Source organism: Oncorhynchus mykiss, chromosome 27, assembly GCF_057628025.1.
Source record: "Oncorhynchus mykiss isolate SJ-2025 chromosome 27, ASM5762802v1, whole genome shotgun sequence".
Taxonomy (NCBI): Eukaryota; Metazoa; Chordata; class Actinopteri; order Salmoniformes; family Salmonidae; genus Oncorhynchus; species Oncorhynchus mykiss.
Genome location: NC_143048.1, coordinates 24,304,881 through 24,318,679, shown reverse-complemented (window position 1 = coordinate 24,318,679; position 13,799 = coordinate 24,304,881). Strand labels below are relative to the sequence as shown.

The following is a 13,799-nucleotide window of genomic DNA, read 5'->3' as shown; positions in this document are numbered from 1 at the left end:
CAAAGGAACTTACATGTTTTTCTTCTTGCATTCACCCTCTGAATGGCACGCATACACAATCCATGTCTCAATAGTCTTAAGGCTTTACAATCCTTTGACCATCATCTACACAGATTGAAGTGGATTTAAAAGGTTACATCAATAATGGATCATAGCTTTCACCTGGTCAGTCTATGTGATGGAAAGAGCAGGTCTTTTGAACTTTTTGTCTACTTAGTGTAGCGTAAACATACAAGTCAAGTGCCTCAGGTAAAAGACGTTTGGTCTCTTAGGCCTTATTGTTGATAGTAGGTACACACAGATGATGTCATTAGTATATAATCTGTGTTGAGTGTGTTGTTTATCTTATTTTACCAGGTAAATTGAGAATTTATGTTTGTAAATGAATTATATACTGAGCTTATAGACATCACTGATCACTGACAAGTTCATATACAGTACATGTAGTTTATTCATACTGAAATCAGCACATTGATAGGTTATTTGTCCTGTCAAATTATCAATGTCATAAAACAAATACAATTCATATCAAATGTTATTCGTCACATTCACACTTTACAGCAGGTATAAAAGGTGCAATGAAATGCTTATGTGCTAGCTCCCTCAACAACGCAGTACATTCATCAATGTCAATAACAACAATAAAAGAGTCAAGTCAGAAATAGCAAGAATAGAAAAAAAAAGCTAGTATGCATAGTAAAAATGGACTGTATTTACTAATATGAAGTGGGTAGTGGCATGTAGTAGAACAGATATGTGTTTGTGTTTATGCAGCCTGGTCTCAGAGTAGACAGAGTAAATCAGTGATGCCAAATTAGTATTATTAGGTATGTTTGGTATGGTTACATGAGACAGATGGTTACTTAATTGTAAGGCAAAAACAAAAGTAGAGTGAATGGGGTGGATGGGTAGGCGTATAACGTGAACGTCTAGCAACAAAAAGGTTCCATGTTTGAATATCATCATGGAAATTTTTTGCTAATTAGAAACTACTTACTACTTTTTAGCTACTTTTCAGCTACTTAACATGCTAATTAACCCTTCCCCTAACCCCTAACCTTGACCCTTTAACCAAATTCCTAACCCTAACCCCTAACCTAGCTAACTTTAGCCACCTAGCTAATGTTAGCATTATCCACCTAGCCAACGTTAGACATGCCAAATTGGAATTCGTAACATATCATATAATTGCACATTTTAATAAATCAAATCAAATTGTATTGGTGACATAGACGTGTTTAGCAGATGTTATTGTGGGTGTAGCGAAACGCTTGTGTTTCTAGCTCCAACAGTGCAGTAACATCTAACAAGTAATATCTAACAATTTCACAACAATGGTAGGAACTTGAAGCTTTCCACCTTCTCCACTGCGGTCCCGTCGATGTGGGTAGGGGGGAGCTCCCTCTGCTGTTACCTGAAATCCCTAATCAGCTCCTTTGTTTTGTTGACGTTGACTGAGAGGTTATTTTCCTGGCACCACACTCCCAGAGCCCTCACCTCCTCCCTGTAGGCTGTCTCATCATTGTTGGTAATCAGTTCTACTACTGTTGTGTTGTCTGCAAACTTGATGATTGAGTTGGAGGCATGAGTGGCCATGTAGTCATGGGTGAACAAGGAGTACAGGAGAGGGCTGAGCACGCACCATTGTGGTTCTCCTGTGTTGAGGATCAGCGACGTGGAGGTGTTGTTTCCTACCTTCACCACCTGGGGGTGGCCCATCAGGAAGTCCAGGACCAAGTTGCACAGGGCGGAGTTCAGACCCAGGGACCCAAGCTTAATGATGAGTTTGGAGGGTACTATGGTGTTGAATGCTGAACTATAGTCAATGAACAGCATTCTTACATAGGTATTCCTCTTGTCCAGATGGGATAGGGCAGTGTGCAGTGCAATGGTGATTGCATCGTCAGATCTAAATCAAATTCACATCAAATCAAATCAAATTTTATTTGTCACACACACATGGTTAGCAGATGTTAATGCGAGTGTTGCGAAATGCTTGTGCTTCTAGTTCCGACAATGCAGTAATAACCAACAAGTAATCTAACTAACAATACCAAACCTACTGTCTTATACACAGTGTAAGGGGATAAAGAATATGTACATAAGGATATATGAATGAGTGATGGTACAGAGCGGCATAGGCAAGATACAGTAGATGGTATCGAGTACAGTATATACATGAGGTGAGTATGTAAACAAAGTGGCATAGTTAAAGTGGCTAGTGATACATGTATTACATAAGGATGCAGTCGATGATATAGAGTACAGTATATACGTATGCATATGAGATGAATAATGTAGGGTAAGTAACATTATATAAGGTAGCATTGTTTAAAGTGGCTAGTGATATATTCACATAATTTCCCATCAATTCCCATTATTAAAGTGGCTGGAGTTGAGTCAGTGTCAGTGTCAGTGTGTTGGCAGCAGCCACTCAATGTTAGTGGTGGCTGTTTAACAGTCTGATGGCCTTGAGATAGAAGCTGTTTTTCAGTCTCTCGGTCCCAGCTTTGATGCACCTGTACTGACCTCGCCTTCTGGATGATAGCGGGGTGAACAGGCAGTGGCTCGGGTGGTTGATGTCCTTGATGATCTTTATGGCCTTCCTGTAACATCGGGTGGTGTAGGTGTCCTGGAGGGCAGGTAGTTTGCCCCCGGTGATGCGTTGTGCAGACCTCACTACCCTCTGGAGAGACTTACGGTTGTGGGCGGAGCAGTTGCCGTACCAGGCGGTGATACAGCCCGCCAGGATGCTCTCGATTGTGCATCTGTAGAAGTTTGTGAGTGCTTTTGGTGACAAACCAAATTTCTTCAGCCTCCTGAGGTTGAAGAGGCGCTGCTGCGCCTTCTTCACGATGCTGTCTGTGTGAGTGGACCAATTCAGTTTGTCTGTGATGTGTATGCCGAGGAACTTAAAACTTGCTACCCTCTCCACTACTGTTCCATCGATGTGGATAGGGGGGTGTTCCCTCTGCTGTTTCCTGAAGTCCACAATCATCTCCTTAGTTTTGTTGACGTTGAGTGTGAGGTTATTTTCCTGACACCACACTCCGAGGGCCCTCACCTCCTCCCTGTAGGCTGTCTCGTCGTTGTTGGTGATCAAGCCAACTACTGTTGTGTCGTCTGCAAACTTGATGATTGAGTTGGAGGCGTGCGTGGCCACGCAGTCGTGGGTGAACAGGGAGTACAGGAGAGGGCTCAGAACGCACCCTTGTGGGGCCCCAGTGTGGAGGATCAGCAGGGTGGAGATGTTGTTGCCTACCCTCACCACCTGGGGGCGGCCCGTCAGGAAGTCCAGTACCCAGTTGCACAGGGCGGGGTCGAGACCCAGGGTCTCGAGCTTGATGACGAGCTTGGAGGGTATCATGGTGTTGAATGCCGAGCTGTAGTCGATGAACAGCATTCTCACATAGGTATTCCTATTGGGGTGGTAAGCAAGTTGAAGTGGGTCTCGGGTGTCAGGTAAGGTAGAGGTGATATGATCCTTGACTAGTCTCTAAAAGCACTTCATGATGACAGAAGTGATAGTCATTTAGTTTAGTTACCTTTGCTTTCTTGGGTATAGGAACATTGATGGACATATTGAAGCATGTGGGGACAGCAGACTGGGATAGGGAAAGATTGAATATGTCCTTAAACACTCCAGCCAGCTGCTCTGCGCATGCTCTGAGGACGTGGGCCGGCAGCCTTGCGAGAGTTAACATGGTTAACTGTCTTACTCATGTTGGCTATGGAGAAGGAGAGCCCACAGTCCTTGGTAGCGACCCGCGTCGGTGGCACTGTGTTATCCTCAAAGCGGGGGAAGAAGGTGTTTAGCTTGTCCGGAAGCAAGATGTCGGTGTCCGCGACGTGGCTGGTTTTCCCTTTGTAGTGATTGTCTGTAGACCATGCCACATACGTCTTGTGTCTGAGCCTTGGAATTGTGACTCCACTTTGTCTCTAACCTGACGTTTTGCCTGTTCGATTGCCTTACACTGTTTGTATTCGGTCATATTCCCAGTGACCTTGCCATAGTTAAATGGTTTGCGCTTTTAGTTTTGCCCTCATATTGTACAAATTGTTATTTGTAACATACAGTATCATACACATTGTTATCTGTAACATATCATACGAAATGGATGATAGACATCCACAAATTAATACATACCATACTTAACATATCATACCAATTGGAGTGTCCCGGATTTATCCTTACTATATTACGTCTACTCCTGAGTACAGGTTGCAACATGGGTGCTAGTGTGTGAACATAACCTATATACTGAAATCCACTGATTAAATAGTTGACAAGGCTGCTTTTTGTTTGCCAATAGCAAATATCTTTCTTCTAATAAATCACCCACAACATAGTACACGTACTTTTGTTTCTTTGTTAGGAGTGGAAGAGCGATTGAAACCTGATCTCTGATGTAGGCCTACTAGGACAGTTGAGGGCACTAGGATTAGAATAATTTAAGGAATCATTGAATTTGCCTGCGAGTACGCGCCCAGCCTGGTTTTGCGCGCTCACAGCGTCGGGTGCAGAGCATAGGGGTCTACGGTTTTAGTGCGATGGTCTCTTTTATAGGACATGTTCATCGACGAATCCCTGACTTTTTACACATTTTTACTCAAGCAGTGCGAACTGGGCTTCGTAGTGCGATGCTGAAAAATCAAAGTCATTGCTTTCGAAACCCTCAACAGTGGTGAATTGCGCGGCACACTGCGACTCGGAGAAGATAGAGGAGACGCGTGGTGGTTTGTCCTACGGTTACAGGTATGTTTAAAAGACCATCTCAAAGTGTTACTATCGTCGTCATAGGCTACTTGTGTTGTGCTGTGTATTGGTTTTAGGTGAGTGAGAAAGTTAAGGTGTGAATAAATGTTGTGGCTTTTGAAGGTTATGAGATACATGTTGTATGTAATAACATGTTAACTACATAGAGATCATATTAAAATACTAGAGGGGTTATAAACCCTCAAAGTTTCATAATGGGGCGAAAATGGCAGCCATCTTGGTTAGGGAGAAATAAAAAAAAAGTATAATTGTAATGAATGGCATAGGTGATGCATTTTCTGTTTTTACTTATGCAGGAAAATAAAAGTGAGCCATGTGATGTATCATCAGTTGTGTAATGTAATTATAGTCAACCTAAAATATTGTCATGTAATTATAAATACAGTTGTTCCATGTCATTTCAGCAAGCCATGACACCCACCATCTCAGACTGTAAATGTATTATGTGAAAAATTGTGGTGGAAATGCCTTTATGCGGAGATATTGATATAATAACCATCATATCGAAGTAAACTTGGAGTCACGTTAAATTGGTGTGGTCCTCACTCTACAACTCGGGAAACCATGCAGATAATTAGACTACGGATGAAATAAGTTATGAACTTCACAAGGTGGTGAAAGCTTTCATCTAGTTGTCAGAACCTGGTAATATCAGGATGTGGGATGAGACATAAACCTAACAGATTCGATGACTAATTTCTCTGAACAGGAGAAAAAAACATCACCAATTTCACTGGGAATACATTGCATAGGATGAAGAAACAATACTCCAAGCCGCAGCTCCATACTACTTGTCAGACACAGAGAACTGATACTATAACGTTGTTGGGGTATGATTGGTGGGGGGTCCGTGTGTGGCTTTTGACCATTCCTTTGGATTCCTCAGGTTTAACCCATTGTTAGAAAAAAGTTTGGTCCAAATCAGATGTTGGGTATTGTATTTACAGTTGAAGTCGGAAGTTAAAGTCAAGTGTCATTAAAACTTGTTTTTCAACCACTCCACAAATTTCTTGTTAACAAACTATAGTTTTGGCAAGTCGGTTAGGACATCTACTTTGTTTACAGACAGATTATTGAACTTAAAATTCACTGTATCACAATTCCAGTGGGTCAGAAGTTTACATACACTAAGTTGACTGCCTTTAAACAGCTTGGAAAATACCAGAAAATTATGTCATGGCTTTAGAAGCTTCTGATAATTGACATCATTTGAGTCACTTGGAGGTGTAGCTGTGGATGTCTTTCAAGGCCTCTTTGAAGGCCAGCATCCCGGAGTCGCCTCTTCACTGTTGACGTTGAGACTGGTGTTTTGCGGGTACTATTTAATGAAGCTGCCAGTTGAGGACTTGTGAGACGTTTGTTTCTCAAAACTAGACACTCTAATGTACTTGTCCTCTTGCTCAGTTGTGCACCGGGGCATCCCACTCTTCTTTCTATTCTGGTTAGGGCCAGTTTGTGCTGCTCTGTGAAGGGCGCATTGTACGAGATCTTCAGTTTCTTGGCAGATTCTCACATGGAATAGCCATCATTTCCCAGTACAAGAATAGACTGACAAGTTTCAGAAGAAAGTTGATTGTTTCTGGCCATTTTGAGCCTGTAATCAAACCCACAAATGCTGATGCTCCAGATACTCAACAAGTCTAATGAAAGCCAGTTCTATTGCTTCTTTAATCCACACAACAGTTTTTAGCTGTGCTATCATAATTGCAAAACGGTTGTATCTCTCATGAGTAAAACAATATTGAAGATAAGCCTATCCACAGGCAGGCTCATTCGAAAAGGGCAGAGGTATTGGGAGTTATATTAAAGGACCCCCCAGAGGAAGTTTCCACCGCTATTTAGATGTCATTTCCTGTCCTAGAGAGGAAATGCACTTTTAGGTTCCACCCCCAAAGAATGGAGAAGGCTACTTGTACATATTCGCTAATTGGGTATGGAAATCTCCACATGGAGTTGATAAACATCAACAAATAAGGGACTGACAGCTGTCAGTGTAGCTAGCTAGCATGCTAACCGTAGCTAGCTGGAAACCACTGGCCTGTCTTATTATATTTATTTTATTTAACCTTTATTTAACTAGGTAAGTCAGTTAAGAACAAATTCTTATGTACAAGAACGGCTTTTCAAAAGGCCTGCTGCGGGGACGGGGGCTGGGATAAAAAAATATAGGACAAAACACACATCACGACAACACACATAAAGAGGGACCTAAAGACAACAACATAGCATGGCAGCAACATGTGACAGCACAGCATGGTGGCAGCACAAAACATGGTACAAACATTATTGGGCACAGACAAAGGCATGAAGGTAGAGAGAACAATATGTTATGCTAAGCAGCCACAACTGTCAGTAAGAGTATCCATGATTGACTCTTTGAATGAAGAGATGGAGATAACTATCCAGTTTGAATGTTTTTTTTGCAGCTCGTTCCAGTCGCTAGCTGCAGCGAACTGAAAAGAGGAGCAACCCAGGGATGACCAGTTTACGGAGGGGTATAGAGTGCAGTGATGTGTCCTATAAGGAGCATTGGTGGCAAATCTGATGGCCGAATGGTAAAGTACATCTAGCCGCTTGAGAGCACCCTTACCTGCCGATGTATAAATTACGTCTCCGTAATCTAGCATGTGTAGAATGGTCATCTGAAGCAGGGTTAGTTTGGCAGCTGGGGTGAAAGAGGAGTGATTACGATAGAGGAAACCAAGTCTAGATTTAACCTTAGCCTGCAGCTTTGATATGTGCTGAGAGAAGGACAGTGTACCGTCTAGCCATACTCTCAAGTACTTGTATGAGGTGAATACCTCAAGCTCTAAACCCTCAGAGATAGTAATCACAACTGTGGGGAGAGGGGCATTCTTCTTACCAAACCACATGACCTTTGTTTTGGAGGTGTCCAGAACAGGGTTAAGGGCAAAGAAAGCTTGTTGGACACTAAGAAAGCTTTGTTGTAGAGAGTTTAACACAACATCCGGGGAGGGGCCAGCTGAGTATAACACTGTATCATCTTCATATAAATGGATGAGAGAGCTTCCTACTGCCTGAGCTATGTTGATGAAAAATTGGTGTACCTTGGTGACAGGCACTGACTGAGACAGCAGATATTCTGACTTTATACACTGCCTTCTTTGAGAGAGGTAGTTAACAAACCAGGCTGAAGACCCCTCAGAGACACCAATACTCCTTAGCCGGCCCACAAGAATGGAACGGTCTACCATATCAAAAGCTTTTGCCAAGTCCATAAAAATAGCAGCACACACAACATTGCTTAGAATCAAGGGCTGATTTTTTACAAGTTTTTCCAACACTTTTGATAAACAGGGCAAAATAGAAATTGTTAGGATCAGCTTGATCTCCCCCTTTAATTAAAGGATGCGATGGGAACCTCCCCAGAGAGGAGAGAATGGCTTGGCAATGATAGGGCCTGCAACCTTAAAGGATCTAAACCATCTGACCCAGATGTTTTTTTGGGGTCAAGTTTAAGAAGCTCCTTTAGGACCTCAGACTCAGTGACTGCCTGCAGGGAGAAACTTTGTAGCAAGGCAGGGGAAAAAGAGGGAGGAGCATCGGGGCTAGTCATATTAAAAGTGGTGGGAGATGAGGAAATGTTGGACGGGCAAGGAGGCATGGCTGAGTCAAATAGGAATCCTGACTTAATGAAGTGGTGATTTAAAAAGCTCAGCAATGTGCTCCTTGTTAGTAACAACCACACCATCAACATTAAGGAACATGGGCAGCTGTGAGGAGGAGGGTATATTCTCCAGGTCTTTAACTGTTTTCCATAACTTCTTGGGGCTAGACCCAGAGAGAGAACTGCTCTTTTAAGTAACTAACTTTGGCCTTCCAGATAGCCTGAGTGCACTTACCCGAACGAGAGCCAGTCAGACTGAGTATGCGTGTGCCAAGCCTTTCACCAAATGGAATTCTTGAGGTGGAGTAACTCTGCCAGCATCTTTAACTTCGTTATTTCCAAAGTTTTGGTATCTTCCATAAATTGTGGCCGCGAATCCGCCATCAAAATAGTTTGAGAGAATAAGATAAAGCTCCGGTAGTAGATGATGACTACTGATATGAGATTTTCTACATGTTAATGGACATTGTGTAACCTTCGGCTGCAGTACAGCAAAGCCAAGTCAGCCCGTGCTCATTGTTCTCACCGGGAAGTGAAATGAGGGTGTAGCAAACGAATCAAAAGCAGTGGAGCGTGTAGTGAAGCAAAACTTGGGGCGATGGGGGGGGGGCTACCATATTATGTCATTTTAGAATTTATAAAATGGTCATATATTTTTTAATACAGACTATCAAAATATGTTTTGAAAATTGACATCCAATGGATTATGATAATTTTCAGGTAGAAGAAAGTGGAGGTGCTGAAACACACGTTTGCACCCCGTATTTTAATTTGCTCCATGGCTCAGGCAGCCAAGAAGACACAAGGCTGTTTGGCTCATCTCAGTCACGAAGAGGTATAGAGCAGTTTCTGATTAATAAACATGGTGGGTGGTAAAATTCAAATAAAACCCAGCCATGAAACGAAACATAGGCTGAATAGAGTTTGTCATATCATAGGAACAGACACTGCATTTCTTATTTCTTATTGTCGAGAAGCAACCTGAAAGTAAGCATTTCATTGGACTGTGTATACCATGTGTATCCCGTACATATGACTAATAAAACTTAACTTGATAGGAAAAGACACCACATTCTCACGGATTTGCGTGAAGTGGGCAGTTCGGATTTGTCACTTCAAGCCCAAATACTGTATATCATACTTTGACTAAAACGATGTCTCATTGACGTAAATCGCTGTGCTGTATCATGGGTAAGCTCTGGCCATCGTCTTTCTGCTCGAAAAAGTGTATTTCTACAGGTGTGGGCGTTTAAACGTTACTACCAGCACCAAACCTATGTCAGCTAAGCTTAAACAATTCCTCTCACATACCTAACTGATTCAATTTGAACAACAGGCAAACAGGCTTACGGTCGGTCCTTTGTTGAATGACTTTTCTCAATGGTAAGAAACTGTGTGTAAAATAAATGAATTTCAGTTTATTTTCGTCTACTGCAGCTGCCTGTATTTCTGGACAGAGTATCGTCTATGACCTTTATACTATATTTCTAATCCTCATTGTGTGTGTCTGGAATGGGACAAAGAATGATTTATACAGCTATGAAATTCATCATGAGATGAAACATAATGAATCCCCACTGTAGTAGATGTAAATCAGATTATAGAATCGTATGATTCTCCTCCCCGAGAGGAATAGCATTAATCAGGTTTTTAAGCCCATAAACACAATCACCTCTGTACTGTATACGGTATTGTGTTCATAGTACATAGTTTCATTTCCTCTTCCGGCTACCTCATCAGTCGAGAAGAGGAGCAGCTCACAACCGGCAGGTTACCATAGCAACCCCGGGCCTCCACTGCGTCTAACTTTATGACCGCATTCCAGAGCTCCGAATGAGAGTGCAAAACTTTCCCCTCAACAGCCAGATGGAAACATACACTAGGGAGCGCCTCTATCAAAACCCATGGAGATGTTGTTGACGAATACAGTACTGTGAGCTCAGCTGTCTGGGTGGGGGCTGCTCAGTGACCCCAGAGACACTGAACAACATAACAGTATGAGGTGAAACAACAGTCATTTCTCTCTTCCCAGCGGCTCCCTTAGATATATTACACCACATCTCTTAAAGCCTTTGGCCTACTTGCATACAGCACAGCACTGTAGCAAATGCATTATGTTAACATGTGAGTGTGCCTAATATGAAGCTTCAGAGGATCGTGTCATGAAATTCTTCTCTTAGAGATAATGTGTGGGCATCAATTCCTCACTCCAGCCCATGAATTGTAATACAGGTTTCATAAACGGCATGCAGAATTGCGTAGGCTGCCCTAGATTTCCTGGAGTACCATGTAGGCCAGAGTCGTCAAAGCCAGATCAGAGCTGTTTCTGTCTCTAGGCAGCAGACATGGAGAGCTTCCTTCAAGTGGTGAACAGGATGTCTTGTAGCAACCGTCACTGTACATTGCAGGATGATGGTTTTACTATGACCAGTCTGGTATGACTGACAGATAAGCAGGGGAAAGATAATATCCCAAATTACAGACTATTCCCCATATAGCGCACTACTTTTTGATCAGGACTCATAGGGCTCTGGTCAAAAGAAATGCACTATGTAGGGCATAGTGTGCCATTTGAGACATTACCAATGCCTCACATTTGGTATGGGTTAAGTTAACGTGGCAAAAAAAATCTGGCCTCATTAAATTGAATTGCAATGCCATGTTATCGATATCCTAAATGAATGGATGTACCTTGTCATGTTGCCATAAGGCGGTGCAGAGTGTCTGCTACACAGCAATGTCCTGCACAGGATGTCCTTATCTGAGAAGAAACGTTCTCCATTCTGAACAATCAAAGTTGGGCATGTTGCATTTTATAATGGAATAAATGCAATGCAATGAAAATATTACAGTGCTTTTGAAAACATTACTGGACAAACATTCGGATGGTTGACAGATTGCCAGACTATACTGAATGGCAAAAACATTCTGTACATACAAACTAGTGTGTTACTTTGTTCATCTTCAAAGTAATGTAGCCTATCCCTGGAGAAACTCAGGACACATTTGGGACTTCAGATAAATCGTTGCTTGTTTTTTGTGTCGTCATGCTATCCTCTCAAATATTTGTTGTATTAATGTTTGATAGGATTTCCTATAGATAGGCTTCATCTGCCATTGGAGAGAGGTGAGCGTACAGTAGAATATAGTAGATCTGTGCGTGTGGAGTGGGTCTGGTTTGGCCAGTGTCTCTGGCTGGTCACATTGTGCTGAGTCAGAGGGTGTGTGGAACTCTGTCAGCAGTGAGCACCACTCTGTGGCTACGGGCCAATGGGCTGCCTCCCTCTGCCTGCTCTCTTGGGGAAATTGCTACCCTGTACTGTAATGGCTGGCCTGATGTATCTATCTACTACTCCTTACAAACATCTCTATGGTCATCATTACAGCTTCTGATTGGACAAGAGGAAAACTCCTGCTTTACTACCTCGGTATTGATTGGCTGGGGAGTTTTAGTGCTGAGGTGTACAACTGATGTACTTTGTGTGCACAATGCACATACTGTAGCACTCCAGGACCAGGGTTGGTTGGTTACCACTGCACTGTGTTTGCCCAATATCTAAGATGGGAGCTCAGATCCCAGCACTGCCTTTTCCTGAGGCCTAGTTATGGAAAGATTAGAAGGCTGTGTTATGTTTGTTTCGCTCTGTCAGAGCATTCCTTTTATTTGTTGACAGGCTATAAAGAGCTGTATTAAGGATGATGGCTCAGAGTCCTTGACACCAGACCTATGTCCTCATGGGTGCTGTCACAACACTCCCATGCTGTTGGGGTTGGTTTCTGCCTCTCAGGATGGTGCCAAACATAGTCATAGACACATGTTGGCGGAAGGAGAGTCCCAAAGCTCCCATGTAGTGCTCCTCCTAGACCTGTTTTAATTGTTTTGAAAATGGGTGTTCTCTAACTGTAATGTTTAAGAGGTCAGTATGTACTTTTTGTTATCCCTTCTGGGGTCTCTTCCCAACAACACTCACCATGAAGGGTTCGTTTCTGCCTCTCAGGACCACTCCAAACCCAGCCACACATTCAAGTCCCAGTACTTCACCTGCAGTATGGATGGATTTCAGATTGTTTTAAAAATAAATGTTTAAAAATGACCTGTTTTAAAAATAAATGTTAAAAAATGACCTGTTTTAAAAATAAATGTTTAAAAATGACCTGTTTTAAAAATAAATGTTTAAAAATGACCTGTTTTAAAAATAAATGTTTAAAAATGACCTGTTTTAAAAATAAATGTTTAAAAATGACCTGTTTTGAATTAAACAAGTTGACGTGTAGGAAGTGTGTATTTACTTGTTCACTGAATGCCTGTCTTACCATAGACACATTAACCATTAATCTTTTAAAAGGCGTGAAATTATTCTGAACAACGCAAGCTGCAGCTAAGAGTGGGTTAATGTCTGGCAGCTTCCCAGCTAAGGTTGACTCTCCTCTCCCCCTCTCTCCTCCATCTCTCTCTCTCCTCCATCTCGTCAGTCGACTGCTTCAGTAAGGCAGTATGATGGAGGCTAGCTGTGGGGTTGCCGCGGTGATCGGGAATGCTGGCTCAGGACATCAGGGAGAACCAGGAAGTGGTGACGTCCTTGAGGGGTGAGTTACTCTCTCACACTCACGCTGCACTGTACCGTACTGCTGCTATGTCAGCTGACCAGGACTCTGCAGATATCACACCCAGAAATGTAAAGGAGACGTATACAGGATCAGTTGAGGATGTGTGTGTGCTTGAGTGATTGTACAGGCATGTGTGTGTATTATGTGTACGTGAGAGATTGACGGGGAGGAAAAGTGATGGACAGAGAGGAATTCTAAAAGACATTAGTGATGGCTACATTATATCGATGACAGACAAATGATCTCTTCTCTATCTACAGTAAGTATGCTGGAAAACAACCAGGCCGTGATAGGATGCCTCTCATTTAATCACAGCTCTCCAGCAGATGAGATGAGCTCATTCTATCAGTGCCAGTGTTCTTGTCCTTTTTAGCAGATCTCAGGAGCAGTGGTCTATGAGACTGTATCACTGCATCACTCAGTCTGTGTCTGAGCCCTGGAAGGAAGGACAAATCTAAGGCATCCACTCTTCTTCATTGTCCCTGAGAAAAGTTGGTCTGAAAGGACTTTTCTCCCTCTGCCTAGCACACTGACTCAGATTTCAGCTGCAGGTTTTGTGAGGCGCTCCCTTGTGGGCGGATTGCATTTGTGACTTACTCAAAGGAAAGGCTTTGCTTACCCGAACATACACAAAAGCCATTATAGCTTTGTTTTGGTCCTACCAAGTGTGAGATGCTTCTTTTGTCAGGCTAAGTATGTTCTTTCTCCATGATGTGTTTACTGTATGTAGGCTAGGCTATACTCCTCTCTGGAGCTTTCTGTACCGGTCAGGAGCCATTTGAGACC

At 42.6% G+C, this 13,799-nt stretch overlaps 1 protein-coding gene across 4 annotated transcripts in view; it reads left to right on the top strand.

The window, feature by feature from the left end:
* Positions 1-4,273: 4,273 nt before the first annotated feature.
* Positions 4,274-13,799, top strand: part of arhgap32a (Rho GTPase activating protein 32a) — a 33,602-nt gene continuing 24,076 nt past the window's right edge. Inside the window, exons 1-3 of one of the 4 annotated variants that reach the window (XM_090223612.1) lie at positions 4,364-4,756; positions 7,204-7,332; positions 12,879-12,992. In XM_090223612.1, coding sequence (XP_090079738.1) covers positions 12,901-12,992 — 92 coding nt within the window. In that variant the 5' untranslated portion in view covers positions 4,364-4,756; positions 7,204-7,332; positions 12,879-12,900. Of the gene's footprint in view, positions 4,757-7,203; positions 7,333-12,878; positions 12,993-13,799 lie in introns of all 4 variants that reach the window. The other 3 variants (XM_090223614.1, XM_021588040.3, XM_090223613.1) reach the window with 3 other exon arrangements.